The sequence below is a fragment of the Xyrauchen texanus genome, chromosome 38, assembly GCF_025860055.1.
Source record: "Xyrauchen texanus isolate HMW12.3.18 chromosome 38, RBS_HiC_50CHRs, whole genome shotgun sequence".
NCBI classification, from domain to species: Eukaryota; Metazoa; Chordata; class Actinopteri; order Cypriniformes; family Catostomidae; genus Xyrauchen; species Xyrauchen texanus.
This window is the reverse complement of record NC_068313.1, coordinates 31,500,353-31,517,941: the sequence shown is the minus strand read 5'-3', so window position 1 is coordinate 31,517,941 and position 17,589 is coordinate 31,500,353. Positions and strand designations below refer to the sequence as shown.

The 17,589-nt window shown below is 37.6% G+C and overlaps 2 protein-coding genes across 5 annotated transcripts in view; both read left to right on the top strand.

Moving 5' to 3' along the window:
* Nucleotides 1-17,589, top strand: part of si:dkey-238d18.5 (myelin-associated glycoprotein) — a 58,341-nt gene that overhangs the window by 9,939 nt on the left and 30,813 nt on the right. The gene's annotated exons all lie outside the window — the stretch shown is intronic.
* LOC127631613 (sialic acid-binding Ig-like lectin 14) lies at nt 4,990-13,332 on the top strand. Of its 4 annotated transcripts, none has more exons than XM_052109869.1 (12): nt 4,990-6,697; nt 7,100-7,480; nt 7,755-8,054; nt 8,593-8,692; nt 9,536-9,574; nt 9,871-9,903; nt 10,041-10,088; nt 11,007-11,033; nt 11,370-11,411; nt 11,655-11,711; nt 12,226-12,240; nt 12,382-13,332. In XM_052109869.1, the coding sequence occupies exons 1-12, from the start codon at nt 6,658-6,660 to the stop codon at nt 12,521-12,523; spliced, it is 1,224 nt and encodes a 407-aa protein (XP_051965829.1). In that variant the 5' UTR covers nt 4,990-6,657; the 3' UTR covers nt 12,524-13,332. The 4 variants fall into 4 exon arrangements, with proteins under 4 accessions (XP_051965829.1, XP_051965831.1, XP_051965830.1 ...); XM_052109871.1 differs by having other exon boundaries at nt 12,222-12,240; XM_052109870.1 differs by lacking the exon at nt 11,007-11,033.

Below are 17,589 nucleotides of genomic sequence, written 5' to 3'. Positions count from 1 at the left end.
TATACTGCCGCTATCATTTCCCTGATGTACATATGGTTTTGTCTAATATCTTTGGCCCCACCGGATATTTTCGGTCTCCGGTCTAACAGTGGGTATTCCGACCCGTTCTACAAAATGTGCCTGTATGGGGTGCGTCTGTGCTTTCCCTCAACACTTCTAATAGGCAAAAAAGAATAGACTTACCACAGCAGATGAAAATAGAGAAGAAGATCAAACCTCATGTCCTGTGTATAGTTGGAACTGAATGTGGCGCTTCGAAAGACATCACTCGCCTGTGGTTGGGAGATCACGGAAGGGCTGTCACCACTTTGTAAGCCCGTTTGTCGGTCCAATGGCGGTCTCCAATAATACGGGTGAAGGTCTCTGCGTGTTACCGTCTTTACTTTTACGCAACACAACAAGATTAAATGAAATACATTTTCTCTTATGTATTACCTCATTATTTCATCTGACTCCATAAATGAAAAAGGTTTTAATGATGTCTGAGCATCATTAAAAGCGAGCGAATGTTTGATTATTCTTTTTAACGCTTTAATTATATTTTACCCGTTCAGATTAGGAAACTATGTCGCTTTCAGGTCCTCATGTGTTTTTCTCTACACTGCGGGTCTCACGATCACAAGCTCATCAGTCTTTGATCATCAAACAGAGGTAATTGCCATATACCTGAGATCGGTCACTTTCACGTTTACACAATCAAAGATACATCAGTATAGCCCTCATGGAATTGCATACACTTGAATTTAACTTAACGTTTTCTTCAGTAGAGGTCATGGCCACTATTACAGATGTAAGTTGACCGACATAACTTCTCTTATAATAGCTTTGGATTGGCCATGCCGTGGTTTCCCACGTACACTTATCTGGAGAAACATTAAATTAAAACAGAGGTAAGACACCCAGATTTAGATTGGTTTGGTTGCATTTGCTGTTCTAAACGGAAATTCCCTTTTTGTCTTTGCAAACCAAGTACACTTGAATTGATGCCAAATATTAGTCGTCACTAATCTGATGCAGACTTGCGGTAACAAACGAATCGTTTAATCTACTTGGGAAAACAATTTCAGAGTCAGTCATAATAAAATAAAATGTTTACAACTTATTGACCAGGTAATAGAACAATAATTCAAAATCCAATTCATAGAGTAAAATCATCGATCAATCAAATATAATAACAACAATTCGGAAATCGAGGAATTTATAGAAATATTTACCTGGCAACGAAAACTACACACAGCGATCGTGTGGGAAGTCTAACTACAGACTCCCTGAACCTTTTGCCCATTTTCCTTATAAACCCAGATAATTCAATATGCTTAGCAAATGGTGGTGTCTGTCATTATAATTAGATTTTGGTCCCCTATTGAGAGGTTCACAACTGTGGAATCAGAATTTGTAATTGAATGGATTCCTGAGTCCTGTAGATTTACATACAGGAGGTAATTTGTATGGAGGATCTGGAATTTTTTAAACTCCAATCCTGGACATGTCATATTTAACCAAATTGAATTGTTTTTTTTATATGGCACAATTTTATAAATATGTATTTTCTAACAGCAAAATTTTGTTTCTGAATTCTTACACTGTAAATATCCCATTTTAAAAAATACAGCTTCAAGTTTTCAAGATGAAGAAGAAATTCAGAACACCAAATTCATTATTCTAAAATTCAAACCGCAGAAATTCAGATCTACAGAAATTGGGTCAGAGATCAAGCTTCCGTGTTCCACAGGGAAGAGTAGAGGGTCACCACACACCAGCTATTAGTGGAGAGGAGAGAGTAGAGTGATACAGCCAATTATTGGATGGGGATAATTAGGAGGCCATGATTCAGAAGGGCTTATGGGGGAAATTTGGCCAGGACACCAGGGTTACACCCCTACTCTTTATGATAAGTGTTCTAGGATTTTTAATGTTCACAGACAGTCAGGACCTCGGTTTAATGGCTCATCCAAAAGACAGTGTCTTTTTACAGTGTAGTGTCCCATCACTATACTGGGGCATTAGGACCCACACAGTCCACAATGTGAGCACTCCCTGATGGCCTCCCTAATACCTCTTCCAGCAGCAACCCATCCAGGTACTGACTAGGCTCAATGCTGCTAAGCTATAGTGGGCAACCAAGCAAGAGCTCCAGGGTGATATGGCTGCTGGTGAATTATGAAGTATCTTTAGACAAATAATACTGAACAATTTACAACAGAGATTAAAAATGTATTTTTCTTTTAAGCAATTTTCTAAATTTGTATATAATACCTAATTTAAAATTCAATATTTTTTAAATTACAAGGCCACAACTGACAGACACAATAAGGCCAGCTATGATGTTTGTTTTTGAAGAATTATCCAATTGCCATTTGTTAAAGGTAGCTGATTTCTTCTTTAATATGCTAGTGTGTGAAATATGTGTTATCATTCCAATTAGTAATAAAGAAGATTAATTGAAACCAGAGCTCTATAAGCTCTACAATTTATTTGTAGAGCTCTGCTATTGCATTTTTTCTTCTAAAAACTGAAATTAATACATACCAATTTTTTTTTATTAGTAAGAATTATAATTACAGAGCTCTCTAATGACATTTGTACTAGTAGGCCATGTCCACACAGCAGCATAATACGGTTTTCAGACCTGTTTTGAATGCTTAATATGGTCACGTTCACACATAGGATGGTTATTTGGAGTGGTGGTGGTGTAGTGGGCTAAAGCACCAACTGGTAAGCAGAAGGTTGTCGGTTTGATCCCCACAGCCACAACCATTGTGTCCTTGAGCAAGGCACTTAACTCCAGGTTGCTCCGGGGATTGTCCCTGTAATAAGGGCACTGTAAGTCGCTTTGAATAAAAGCGTCTGGCAAATGCATAAATGTAAATGTTATTTACAAGAGTGACAACCGCATTCTATAACCGAACTGACACCCACAAATGTTCAGGCCTCACAACTTCATTCTCAGGAAACCTGTGCTGTGTGAACGGAACTTTACCAGTCAAATAGCTCTTAGATTTGTCGTGTACAGCAAGAGACATGGTGCACTGTACACGTGTACACACGTGATTTGGATTGAGCAGTGTGAAGCATCTTTCCACTGATCATGGGATAAATCATGCTTGTTTTGATTACTTGATTACTACCTCGCCCCACCCACTGGATTCTATGCCCCTGTGTCAACTGATTATTAGCACCATAGTACTAATATTTAATATACTAATAAGTAGCATCATATTTAATTCCTGAGATTAATAAAAAAAAATAGTCTGCAAGGGATGCAGTCCCTTCAATGGCTTGCACTATATAAAGCTTCTAGATCACAACTAATTTTCCACATTTCTTCCAAAACCTTAGTTTTATTCTTAATGTATCATCAGCAGAATGACCAATAACAGTTCAAACCATTGAAGAGACTGTAAGCCTATCCCTCACACCATTGGTTTCATTCCTATCAAAAATTGAACATGGCACCAGTTCCGGCGCCATGGGTGGGCATTGGGGGGCCTGGCCCGCCCTGTGAGTCACTAGTGCCCGCCCTGGACGATCCTGTCTCCCTTCATCAACTCTACGTCACGTCTCACATCTCATTTCATCACGATCTCACAAAGCTCTTTTATTATGCTGCATGCAGTATTCAGCACTGAACAAAAACTCCAACATTTTGAGCGGGGAGTGGATTTAATCTGAAATGCATCTGAATGGCCATTGCGTTTTAGAAATCAACACATATGTCTGTGATTGGCTACATTGCACAACGCTGCAAAAACACTTTATAATGAGAACATCTACTTATGCTTGTGACTGTAAATCGTTATTTTGTTTAGATGTTCTTATTGCTTTTGTGCAATAGATGAATAACAATGTATTTGTTTTTGGAGGTTTTATTTAGATAGGGAGTCCCACGAATCGTTTTATTCTCTCGCAACCCATTACCGCCCGCACTCGACCATCAAATCTAGTCGTAAATGTTAGTAGTCCCGCGGGAGTCGACGAACCACCAGTCCTTGCTTGTTTGCACTTTTATTTATATTTTTTTATCAATAGGCTACTGTAACTTTCGTTACAAGTTGGTAAGTTGATCGTTTTGTATATACATGATGAATAAACTCCTAAATAAAAATAAAAATGTGTTTGGTCTGATTTAAAAAATAATATTTTTAAATGGATTTGATTGGTTTGTCGATAGTGAGCGCGGGAATGTTTGTTTGTGTCCTAAGCATAGTAGCGCTTAATAACGATAGCTGTTATTTTTTAAAACAACTATGCTGAGCTATTTCGTGTGACAGTTACCATGGATATACGGCGTTTCTTTAATCAAAGACCACCAAAGTTGGCAGAAGACAGCAGCGAGGTAAGGGGAGAAGACCCACTTGTTTATTGAACTGTCGAAATCAGTGTTACATTTTCAATCGTGATGGTATTCAGCACTTGGTTGTATGGTGTTGCTTCATGTTATAAATATAAAAACTAACTTACACATTTAGAATTTTTTACCGCAGTATGCTAACTGAGTTTCTTTGTGTGAGCTGCAGTTAGGCCTATTTGTTTCATCGAGAGGCTGCGCGAGCCTAAACAGCACAAATCTTTAGCATCAGTTATGAATTTGAATAGCGTCAGTACATTATGTAACAGGCTACTATCGATCATTATCATTTTATCATACATATTCAATTCATAATCGGTCATATCATTTAATGTTATTATGCAATTAGGGAATTAGGTTTATCTCAGTTGTGCCCCCCTGAAAAAAATGTAATGCCCGTCCGTGAATTTGTGTCTGGCGCCGGGTCTGGGCACATTGCTTTGTGAGATCGCGATGAAATGAGATGTGAGACGTGACGTAGAGTTGATGAAGGGAGACAGGATCTTCCAGGGTGGGCACTAGTGACTCACAGGGCGGGCCAGGCCCCCCAATGCCCGCCCATTGGCGCCGGGACTGGTTGTGCCCCCTGAAAAAAATGTAATGCCCGTCCGTGAATTTGTGTCTGGCACCGGGTCTGGACCTAGAATCTGGTTTGGGATGTGACTGAAGACTGCCGAACTTTTTGTCAATGCATTTGATTTTTATGCTTGGTTGATTTTATATACTGATATAGGATAGGATTTGGATTTTGAATCTAAGCTGATGAATTGGGCTGTTGCATTAACTGACCAGTGAGTTGCCTTTCTTTACTTTTTATCATGTTGCAAATTTTATCATTGTGAGCAAATTGGTATTAAATAAATTGGATAAATTCTAGAAGTGGTCGTTGTCCTTTTCATTTCAGTGGATAAATTAAATGCTGGTATAATTAAGAACCTCACATTCCGGTGTGACATAGATTTTCATTGTACTTAATAAAACCTTTTTTTTTTTTTACATTTACAATACTATTATAATCAGGGACTAAAATTGAAATGTTTTTTTCTGGGCAAAAACAGCATTTTTTCTAATGATTCAGAAGTCCTCCAGCCTCTCCAAAAGGTTACTGGTTAGAACAAAATAGATGAACGGTTAATAATGCTCTTTTTAAAGTGACAGTACTCTGCGCTTAGGGGTAGGTGAAATATGAATTGCTTTGTTGCCAGATCTTGAAAGGAAAAACAAAGCATGATTGGCATGTGGCATAGAAATCATAACCTGCAGTTAATTAAAGGGATAGTTCACCCAAAAATAAAAATTCTCTCATCATTGACTCACCCTCATGCCATCCCAGATGTGGAGCGATCATCCCTATGTCCTACTCACTACGAAAGACAGAGTTCTTGATGTGGGCACTCTGAAGGGAACATGGCAGTAAAGTTTAAATGTAGCCTTCACTAAAAGTCTTCTGAAAGGGACCTTTATTATATAAAATACTAAAATACGACCGTGAATGATGTCCATAGTCCATCATATAATGCAGTATTACATACATACAATACATACAGTATGTGGTCCAGTCTTTACTGTACTATGTCCAGCCCTGAAATGAAATCCAATCAGTTACATTTTGTGGATTTTTTATTTTATTTTTTTGTGGATTAAGGCTGTTTTCTCTTGATCATGTATTTGCATTATTTGACTTTTAGGTTTGACATTTGTTCTGATGATCTTCGATAGAGCAACTTCAAGGGAAGCAGAAATAGAGAACTGAAAATAATGGTCTATATATTCTTTTTAGAAGGTGGGGGCTAAAATGAACATGCCTCCTGCTGAAATTATTTCTCAATGGTGTATGCGTATGTAGACATCAGTTTTTGTCTTCGGATATTCATTTGGCACACCAGTTACTTTCCTGCTGAAAAATAAGGTAGGCTTTTTTCTGTTCATATGATTATTACTGTCATCAACAGAACAAAAATAAACATATTTAAAAGCAACACAAAAGAAACAATATTTGTCATAAACTAAATCAAATTTTTATTTACATTCTTATTTATTTAGGATAAGACCATAAAATGAATCTACAAATCATCTAGTAGGCTCTACAAGTAACGTCAACTACTTGAATTTACCTGTTACTGCCAAACATTTGCATTGATTTTGATCAAAGAACATGTTTATTACAGCAAACAAGATCTTTATTATATATATACGATAAGAAAAATGAAATTAGCTTGCAAAAATTTTTATTTATCTTGTCTAATGTCATTTCTGATTGTTTTAACTGATTGACCTTTTCTGCACCCCTAGAATCTTTCCATTCCAGCATGGGTGTGCGGGTAGTGGTTCTGCTGTACTGGCTTCATGGTAGGACTCCGTTGTGTTTCATCCATACACAGTACATGGACAAAATATGATAACATTTTGTATAGTTCATTTTTCTTAAATCAACATTGTTTTAGACTTTAAAGGGATAGTTCATGCAAAATGAAAATTCTGTCATCGTTTTGTCACCCTCCTTTTGTTTCGAATCCATATGACATTTTCCCATGAAATACAAAAGGAAATGCATTATGTTGGTCTGATTCGCCATTCACTTCCATTGAATCCTTTTTCTAAGAATGAAAGTACATTTTGAGGTTTCATTTTGCCTATTGTGCAAAACATATCTATTTATATTCCATGGAAGAAAAAAGTCATGTAAGATTGGAACAACATATGGGTGAACTTTACAATTAATATTTTGTTAAATGTATTTTTTTATTGCAGTTATTTTTGCTCCAGTGCTTTCTGATGTGTGGAAAGCAGAATTAGAGCCTAACATGGATGCTCTCGTGTCATCTTGTGTTGTGTTGCCCTGTTCTTTCAAATACCCTGGAAAAGAACAACCATCCTCGCGGATGAGGGCCATTTGGCACAAAGAAAAAATAAATGAAGAGTACATCTATAGTGAGGATAATTTGAAAATTATGGACAGTTTCAAGGGTCGCACAAGAATGGTTGGTCGACTGGGGGATTACAACTGCTCTTTGGAGATCGATGATGTTAAAAATCATGACAACGGTCCATTTTGCTTTAGGGTTGAGTTAGAGAGAGCTGAAAAAGACAAATATTCATTTATTGAGAGTTGTGTTTCAGTTAATTTGAATGGTAAGTGTGTTTCTTAGCCCTCAAGCTCTATTAGGAGATTTAATAAAATTTTATAAAAAATGTTTTTCTTTAAATCAGTTTTCTCCATTTTCATATACAACCTAATTTTAAATTCAGACTTTTGGCCAATTACAAGGCCAACAGACACAATATGGGTAGCTGTGTTGTTTGTTTTGTGAAAAATGATCAATTTGCCATTTGTTAGACAGCTGATTTCTTCTTTAATATGCTAATACTGTATATGTATTAAGACAAATGTGATTTGTCATTCAAGAAAATCAAGATAAAATAAAACCAGAGCTGCAATTTAGGCAGTCTGTGGAGGAGGGTGTTCCAGTAGTCTTCAAATGCTCCGTCATGCACACCTGTCCTTCCCATCATCCCACTCTCACCTGGAGCCGCCCTGAAAAAGATATCCTGCTAAGCTACAAGGACATTCGTCATGGAAACTGGGAAGTGGAGTCTCTACTGACCATCACACCCAAAAAAGAGGATGATCACAAAGATATTACATGCACGGTCAAATACCACGGAGGCCTGGAAGCCTCAAGTACAGTCAGTATTTATGTGAGAGGGTAAGTCCAGATTCTTTTACCAAGAGCTGCTATAAAAATCATGTGCATGTAGCCTAGCTTGGCTTGAGATTGATTACTAAGACCTCTTTTGTGATTGGGAAGAGATACTGTAAGAGTTTTATTAAATAGCACCTTTCTAGAAACTCAAGATCACTTTACAAACCAACGTGTTTCATAAAATTAGTTTCTGGTGAAGTTTAAGAAACAAGCTTAAATGAACAAAGAAAGAAAAGAAAATTTAGGTAAATGATGCTTTTGAAGTTAGAATGAAACTCTGTTTGCAATCACTTCTGCAATCGGATTGCTGAGTAAAACATGATACTCAATAATACAATAAAAAGACCTTATGGCAGGATTTTTTTAATGTAATTTATTTGAATTACAGTACATACAAGGATGGTTCCGGGTCATAGGAGGAGAGGGATTGAAAATAGATATATGTGACATTAGCTGAAAGGAATTGTACTCAATTATACCACAGATTTATAAGAAAGTAACTGGGGAACAATGTTGATTTCATGCTTTTGATTTTATCAGAACAAGCAACTTTAAGTCACATCCTCATTCCAACCATCACTGGGCTTGTAGTTTCGGCTTTGTTTGGAGGGCTGTGTTTCTTCATGGTCAAGAAATACAAGTGAGTGTGAATCAATACTTTATATTTGAACTACAGACTGACGAAAAGATTTTCATTGTACTTAATGAAAAAAAAAGTTTTTTTTTTTAATTTACAATACTACACTTATAATCAGGGACTAAAATCAAAATGTTTTTTTCATTTCGTTCCGATTCAGAAGTCCTCCAGCCTCCTCTCCAAAAGTTTACTGGTTAGAACAAAATAGAAGAACGGTTAATAATGCTCTTTTTAAAGTGACAGTACTCTGCGCTTAGGGGTAGGTGAAATATTAATTGCTTTGTTGCCAGATCGCGAAAGAAAAACAAAGCAACATGGTCTGGAAAAACAAGCCCCAAATAAATCAGTCAGCATCAAATCTTTATTAATGCATCATATCTAACAATAATTCAGTGAAGAATAGAAAACAACTGAGAAATGTACTTTTTACCTCCAATAATGTTGTCCTTGTTCCTTCCATAGTTGTTAAAAAGGTCTTCATTCACAGAATACGACATCCTCAATAGGCAAAAATGTTTTATGATGCAGCAGTTTCCTTCAGGATGAAAGCACATTAAAAAAATGTCGGGCTACATGAAGTGGTGTAGTTCCAAAAATGTACTGTGATAAACCGTTTGGCCTTTAGTTTCGTGAAAACATTATCAGAACAAAATTAACTGGTTATAACCGGTTACCAGCATTTAAAACATTTTCACTAGTTCTCGGTTACGTTCTGATAAAAAAACAAATTTCGTTTTGCGTTTTCGTTCCTTGAACCTATTAGTCCCTGCTTATAATTTACAATATTTTATTTGACTTTTGTTCAGGAAGTCATATTTTCTTTTAAAATGTTCAAATCTTTCCCAGAAAACGTATTCAAGAACTCCAGTCCAACAATGACAATGGGTGAGTGTTTAATATCAGAATCAGTAGTCTAAATCAATGCCTAAATAGCTCTTTGGCTTTTGGTTAAAGTTTCTTTCCCCATGTGGCCTGATTTCAGCTGAAATGGGAAGTCGTTTCAGAGGCGGAGCAAGTTATAACATTTTGATGGAACATTACAAAGACATTTATTTTGTATTTTTTAACATACTGTACACCCAACAGGAACATATTAAGAAAGTTTCAGTAATGGTGTAAATTGTAATTTGGATATAGATTTAATACGAATAATAATACTCTTTTTTCGTTCTTTTTTTAAGAATGTGGAATCGACTATCAAGAATGTCTCGCAGGTAAATAGTAAATGTGAAAAAAAAAAAAAAATCTTGTTTTATCTGCAATTTCAATAGCCGTACCAACCCAATTTTTAAGCAGATAATGAATTAATTTAATATCTTAATCTCTTACTGTGGTTGTTTGTTTTCACCAGATTTCGGCCAGGTGAAAACAGGAATCAACAAGGTGGCAGAGACCAGAGGCAAGCCCTATAATGCACTTTTCAGCGAGAAACCAAGACAAAACAGATTTGTTTATGCATGCAGTATGTTTATGACATGATTCAAGAGTTATTTATAGCATTAGGGATTTCTTTCTTTTCTTTATCAATATTTCCAATAGGGATTGAAGATATTGTATTGAGCTAGCATGGAGAATATTTGTTTCCTTATGAATTCGCTAACAAAACTTCAAAGTACAATGCACACTTGCACAATATCAAAGTTTGTAACCATTTGTTAGATTTGAAAGCAGATTTGCTTAGCCTTGTACTGCAGAAAACATCATAAAATATGTTAATTTGTAAAAGTCAGTGTGTGACTTATTGAAAAGGGCTACACCGTACAGAGACTGTCTGCCAAGAACAATCTATACAGGGGTTGGCAACATTAGGCACGTACGAGAGGACAAATACTCCCAAACGTGGCACAAAACTCTGCTATCCAGCTGAACTTTCTGCTTAACCCATTGAGTAGCACAAAGCAAAGCAAGGGATCTTAAAAACGTGAATATTTTTCAATCTACTTGAAAATTAACCCTTTCTAAATCAAGCATATATTGACTTCAAATGTTTCCACAGTTTATAAGGCACAGTGATTAACAAGGAAATTACAAATTGTATTTCACATCATTAAGTTGCAGCAACTATACAGTACAGTACAGTCTGATGTCTATATTCAGCACTGTTGTTAGGGCAGATGCAGCAATTACTTTTAATATAGAGATGGAAATGTGTCAACACTTCTCCAGCTATGCTTCTGTGAATTGACACATATCAGTGCAGTTGTGGGAGGTGGCATGTTAAATATAAATTTCTAGAAATGAAGATATGACTAGATGAAATGTCGACATCATTATAATTTTTTTTTTTTAAATGTTCTATTCCTCTTTTTGATTTTAGGAGGTCTATTTGGAGTCGATTTTCAAAGTATGCAAAAACATGCTGCTTCTTCAATCTGTTTAAATACTGAAAAAAAATCTCCTTCACATGAGTGTAAAAAAGCCATCAGCAAAATCATGATAACCAAATATATATTTAATATAACAATAAATTACACTGACATTTACAGTTCAGGGATCAAATTGGTTATGGCACCATGTATGAAACACATGCATTACATTACCCTGACAACTGACAAAAAAAATATTTTAACTCCTTCATATGAAACAATAACATTTTTAAATAGATATCAACACATATTGAAAGGTTAAAATGTTTATTCTGTTGATCCTAAACAATAGCATGTGCTGTAATCTTTGATAGGAGAGGTCAAGGGCATCAAATTGACAGTAATATTGACAACGGGTAAGTTGCTTACCTGTCTTTGGTATGAACCAAGTTTTTGATGACATAGGCTAATTATAAATAACTTTATTACATTTCATTATTGGAAGGCTTGAGTGGTCATGTAATACTTGTCAAGTTTAAGAATTTTTCACATGGCTGTAATGTATAGAATATATGTTATACTGCCTCATGTACTCTTTGGTTACTAGAACAAGCTATAGTGATAATATACATTCTTAAAATAAACTTCTCTACTCACAGGAAAAACAATGTTTGTACAGTGTCAGGAGGCAAGCCTCGTATGCCATCACCAAAGAGGTATAGCACATTTTTGTCCCTACAGAACACTATTCATTGAACTGAATGTTACTCAGAAAAAGAATACTAATCATGTTCAGAAAAGTGTTATATAAAAGTGTAATGGGGTAAGGTGGGCAAGGAGGAGGCACACAAACACACACACACGCACGCACGAGCAGCCGCGCGTGTCCTCAAAGCCTGCCCCCACCCTCCTAGTCACATAAAGGTCTTCACATTTTCAAAGTTTACTTATAAATATCTGGTCTTGTCTTATTTGCCACAAATTTATGTTTGTTCAGATCATAGTTTTACTGTAAATAAAAGTTTGACTTTTATGACATTTCAATAATTTCCTAAAATAAAGAAATTTGCTTAATGAAAAATTAAATCATATCATTCATAAGTGATAAAAAGTGTGTTTCTTTTCATTGCTATTCGGCAGATATCTCATTTTTGCCATCTTGCATTACAAATATATATATAAAAAAACTATAACTATTCTTTTCTTTGTTCCCCCTTGCACCTCAGTCAGACAAAAACCTACTCTGTGAGTATCATTTATCTCTATAATTGTTACATTTTGATAAACATGCTCAGTTTTTATGACTTCACATGCTGTCTGAATATGTAATGTTAATGATTGACACCTTTGACTTCTGTATTTCTTCTTTTGAAATATTCCATTAAGGGTTATGATTATGAGGATGATTACACCAACACAGCTGAACTCAACATATATGGAAATGCCTGATAGAAAACATCGCATGTCGTTGAAGCCATTGTCTAGCAGTCAATATTTGTGCTTTGATGCATGGCACTCATGTGGGTAGTCAAGTTTGCGCCATTCCCTAAGCTTCATGAACAGGGCCCAGAACTGTAAAGGTTCATTGTAAAATTGTGCTTTATTTTCATAAAAATAAATATAAAGTTTGCTTTTGAGTCTGTTTTCTTTTTGTATAGACAATTGTAAGTCTGTGCTGTGAGTCTTAACTTCACTCTGCCATATTATTGACTCTTGAAGAGGGGCCCAGATATGAAAGCCAACATGCAAAAAAAAAAAAAAAAACTGTTGCCAAGTCCTCATACCCCATACATTCCAGCAGCACATGCTGAAGAGATTCAGAGTGACCCCAGTGTGCACATCTACCAGTTGGGTGGAAGTGTCTGATTAAGTCCAGGATATCCTATCCTGAGACAGGTAATGACTGCCTCTTCCTTTCGGTTCCTACCAAGCCTCCTTCCCAAACCAACATTATTCTGGATATTATATAAATGTCTGCCTGTATTGTTTATGACCCAGTATTATTGTCATATTTTCCCCAATTGAGTCTTTATGATTAATTTTGCCCTCAGCTTTACTCAGCAGAGCTTTCATGTTCACTGTTTGCAATTAGAGTGATTGCTTGGCTAGTTTGTCAACAACATAATTTTCTTCTGCTCCTACATGAGCAGGAACCCAAGCAAAGCAAACTGTCAGACCCTTATTGTGTATGTTAAATGATGAATTTAAAATAGAAGATCTTGTATGCATGATTTCATAGATCTAATGCTTGTGAGTGCTGCCCAAGTATCAGATGCAATTAGAGCATTATTAATGTTGTTTTCTTCTAACCAGTGCAAAGCTATTAAAATATCTACAAGCACAACTGCATGGGTGATCTGTAGTTCTTTCCTTAATTGCTACCTCATACTGTAGGATAAAAACTGCAGCTCCTGCACATCCAGTCTCTGGGTCTTTTGAGCCATCTGTAAATAATGCTACCCTCCCAGCAGGTACCTGTTTGGATTTATTCCTCAGTTGTCACTATTATATTTAAATCTATTTAATGATGGCATCACAAATTACCATGGAGGAATAACTGAAAATGGAACTGTCAGACTGTATTGAATGTTACATAAACCTTAATTTTCTGCTTTTATATTTCCTATCCATCCAAAGCTTCTAAAATTGTTTTTATTGTGCTCCAACAATCCTGCAGGATGTTCTTTTTAGGGTGTGAGCTATAATACCCCTTAAGATTAATCCAGTACACCAGCATAAGTTTCAATCTACTTAAAGGGTAACTAAACCCTAAACCAACTTTTTTTAGTTAATGATCTGTAAGAATGGGGCTTTATTAGTACTGGTCATTGATTCAAGTAATTTTTTTGACATTTGTGTATAAAGTGTTTTAATTCTACAATATATGGTGTAAAAACGTCTGAGTGCTGCCCTCTTCAGGTTGAACGGTGGCTACTGCAGTTGAATTTTCCTATTGGCTGTTGCGGTACTTCGTGACGTAAGCGGTGACAGCTGACGTAAGCAGGTTCCAGCTCACCACGCCAGATTCATGTACATGTCGTCTTGCGACCGTGTGAGGAATAATAATAACATAGAGTCTGACAGCAGCTGTCAATTAATCCGTCACTACGAGACACACTAGGAGTCTCACTTGTATGGCCGCTACTGGAGATGTAAATTCAGAACCTTACACTTACATTTTGACATGAGTGGAGACTCCACCCCCAGGTGGTCCCAAATTGGCCAACCCAGACTTGGTTTTCGGACCTCACACTACTTGCGAATGCATCTCCCTGGCAGATTCCCCTGAGGAAGCACCATCTGGCATCCGCGCCCAGACCTCTGGAACCTCCATGTCTGGCCTTTGGACAGGACTTGGAAGATCTAAGTGGCCACCACCAGCAGTTGTAGACATGATTACTCAAGCCAGAGCTTCCTCTACCAGGCAGCTTTATGCCCTGAAGTGCCGTTTGTTCGAGGGTGGCTGTCCCCCTCCACCTTGAAGGTATATGTAGCCGCTATAGCGGCCCACCACAACACAGTGGATGGTAAGTCCCTAGGGAAGCATGACCTGATCATCAGGTTCCTCCCAGGCCATGCTTCCAGGAGTGAAAATTTCATCAAAATGTTGGGGGGACAATAAACAAGGGAGGGGGGACTCAAATTGTTTAAAAAGTTTTTTTGTTGTTGCCCTGTTTGCATTATTTTATATCTTAAACAATTATTTTAAGAATATATCATTATATTATTTACAATACACATATTTTAATGATATTTTTGGGGGGGACAACCCTCAGATGGGGGTGTCCTGACCCCCCCGACCCTCCTGCGATTTCCGCCTATGCACGCTTCTTCTCCTCGTGGGATCGCTCTGTAGTCCTCCTCGGCCTTCGGAGAGCCCCCTTTGAGTCAGTCGAGCTGAAAGCCCTCTCTTTGAAGACGGCCCTACTGATTGTGCTCATCTCCATCAAGTCCCTATAGAAAAAGGCCAAAACAGCTGAACCGTGTTACCTGGACTGCTGATGCAGGTGCAAGCAAGCTGTTGCGTTATAGCACCAGTGGGCAAGCCTCTATTTGGAGATGGCAAAGCAGACAAAGAGCTGTTCATAGCGTCTGAAGCTCTGTGTGCGATCCATATAGGTGCTCAAAGCAAGCACCGGACACAGCAAAGACAGGGCTGGTTCTGTCTCCCAAGGCAGCGCTTGCTGGCTCACCACCTGATCCCTGAAGGGGGTCATGGGAACCTTGGGCACATAGCCCAGCCGTGGTCTCAGGATGAAGTGAGAATCTGCCGGACCGAACTCCATGCAAGTGTCGCTGAAAGAAAACGTTGCTTCCCCCCCTCAGGGATGTGGGGAACTACATGATGTCTTTTTGGCCATTGGGGGAGGTTACTTGCAGACTGATGCTCCTGCTATATAACGCACGCAGCAGCTTGCTTGCACATGCATCAGCAGTTCAGGTAACACGGTTCAGCTGTTTTGGCCTTTTTCTATAGGGACCCCTAGTGTCACTACATCGACACAAAGTTGAGTGAGTGACATAAGGGGAACATCATGTTTACTGTCGTAACCTCCATTCCCTGATGGAGGGAACGAGATGTTGTGTCCCTCTTGCCACAACACTGTACTAGCCGCTGAAATGGCCGGATCTTGTCTCGGCTCCTCAGCACAAAACCTGAATGAAGTGGGCATTCCAGCTCCTTTTAAACCCATATGTCTGGGGGAGTGGCATGTAAATTCCACTCGCCAATTCTTATTGGCCTTTTCTCAAAGAATGGGAGGTGTTCGGGGCTCTCAAGCGCAACCTCTAGTGTCACTACATCGACACAACATTTCGTTCCCTCCATCATTGAACGGAGGTTACAACAGTAACCATGACGTTTTTATTTTCAATTACACATTAAATTCCATTATTTAAGAGATGTTTTCTCAGTAAGTATGTGTGTTAAAGATGGATACACTCATTTGTATCTGTTGACTATTAAGAAACACAGACCTCCAACCAACGCAGCGGCTCCAAGCCCAGAAATTAATTAAATGAGGAGGTACTTGAGATTTTCTTTTTCTGACAAAACCAAAATTACTTCATTACTTAAAAGCATAACTTAACAATTTTTTTTAATCAGTTGGTTTGTTTACAGGTGGCACGGTGGTGCAGCGGTTAGCACTGTCGCCTCACAGCAAGAAGGTCGTGGGTTCAAACCCTGGTTGCCCTGGCCTTTCTGTGTGGAGTTTGTATGTTCTCCCTGTGTCTGCGTGGGTTCTCTCCGGGTACTCCGGCTTCCTCCCACCATCCAAAAGACATGCAGGCTAGGTTAATTGGTGTCTCCAAAAAAAATTGCCCTAGATGTGGATGTGGATGTGGATGTGGATGTGGATGTGGAGGTGAGTGTGAGTGTATGTCTGTCTATGTGTGGCCCTGCGATGGACTGGTGACCTGTCCAGGGTGTCCCCCGCCTTTCGCCCAATGTTAGCTGGGATAGGCTCCAGCGACCCTGTACACAGGATAAGCGGTTGACGATGGATGGATGGATGGATGGTTTATTTACTCTTGGTTTATCAGACACCACCTATTAAGGCAAAAACTTATCAGCTAAAAAAAATTCAAAATTTGTTTAATACATTTATAAGGATATAAAGCTAGGCCATATGCATATTACTTCAAACACCTTAAAGGGATAGTTCACCAAAGAATGAAATATCTGTCATCATTTACTCCATTCATGTTCCATGGCAGAAAGTCATATGAGTTTTGAACAACATGAGTGTGAGTAAGTAATGATCGAATTTTGTTTATGGGTGAACTATCCATTAAAATCACTACAATATAACAGTGTTTCGTGTTTCAAAACTTCCTTTCACAAAAATATTTATTTGACCGTGCATGTGACATCTTCATCTTCTTTTGTGGGGTGATGGTCAGGAGAGACTCCACTGCCCAGGTTCCATGACGAATGTCCTTGTAGCCATCAGGATATCTTTTTCAGGGTGGCTCCAGGTGAGAGTGGGATGATGGGAAGGACAGTTGTGGGTGACTGAGCATTTGTAAACTGCAGGAACGCCCTCCTCCACAGACTGCTTATAATATAGCTCTTGTTTACTGCAGTCTCTGTGTCATATGAATAATAAACTACATATTTCACAATGTATATATTATTAACTTAGAAATCCATTTTATAACGCAGAGTAATGAGGGTGTATTAGTTATTTTTGTGTTTATGTTAGGACTGCAAAGACGTCTACAGAAGTGCCTCCCAACTGCTGGATTTTTATGAATTAATTTTTTTAAATATATTTTTTAACTTCAATACATTAAAGTTTGATTCATTTTATTTGTTTAAATATTAATTGAAATGTATAAATCTTAAAAACAGGCTTTTTTTTTATTATTGTTAATTACATGTTCAACTGTTTTTATAGGCATTTGCTTTTAACTATTTATCTCCAAATATTAGTTCCCATGTTAGTATTTCAATTTTATTGATATGAAAATTGTCATGATATGAGGAATATTTCAAATTTTTTTGACATACTGTATTAGAGTTCATTGTACTATATCAACATTATTAGTTTCTAACTCAAAACTTTGTCCCCGTTGCAGTTTTGCTTTCAC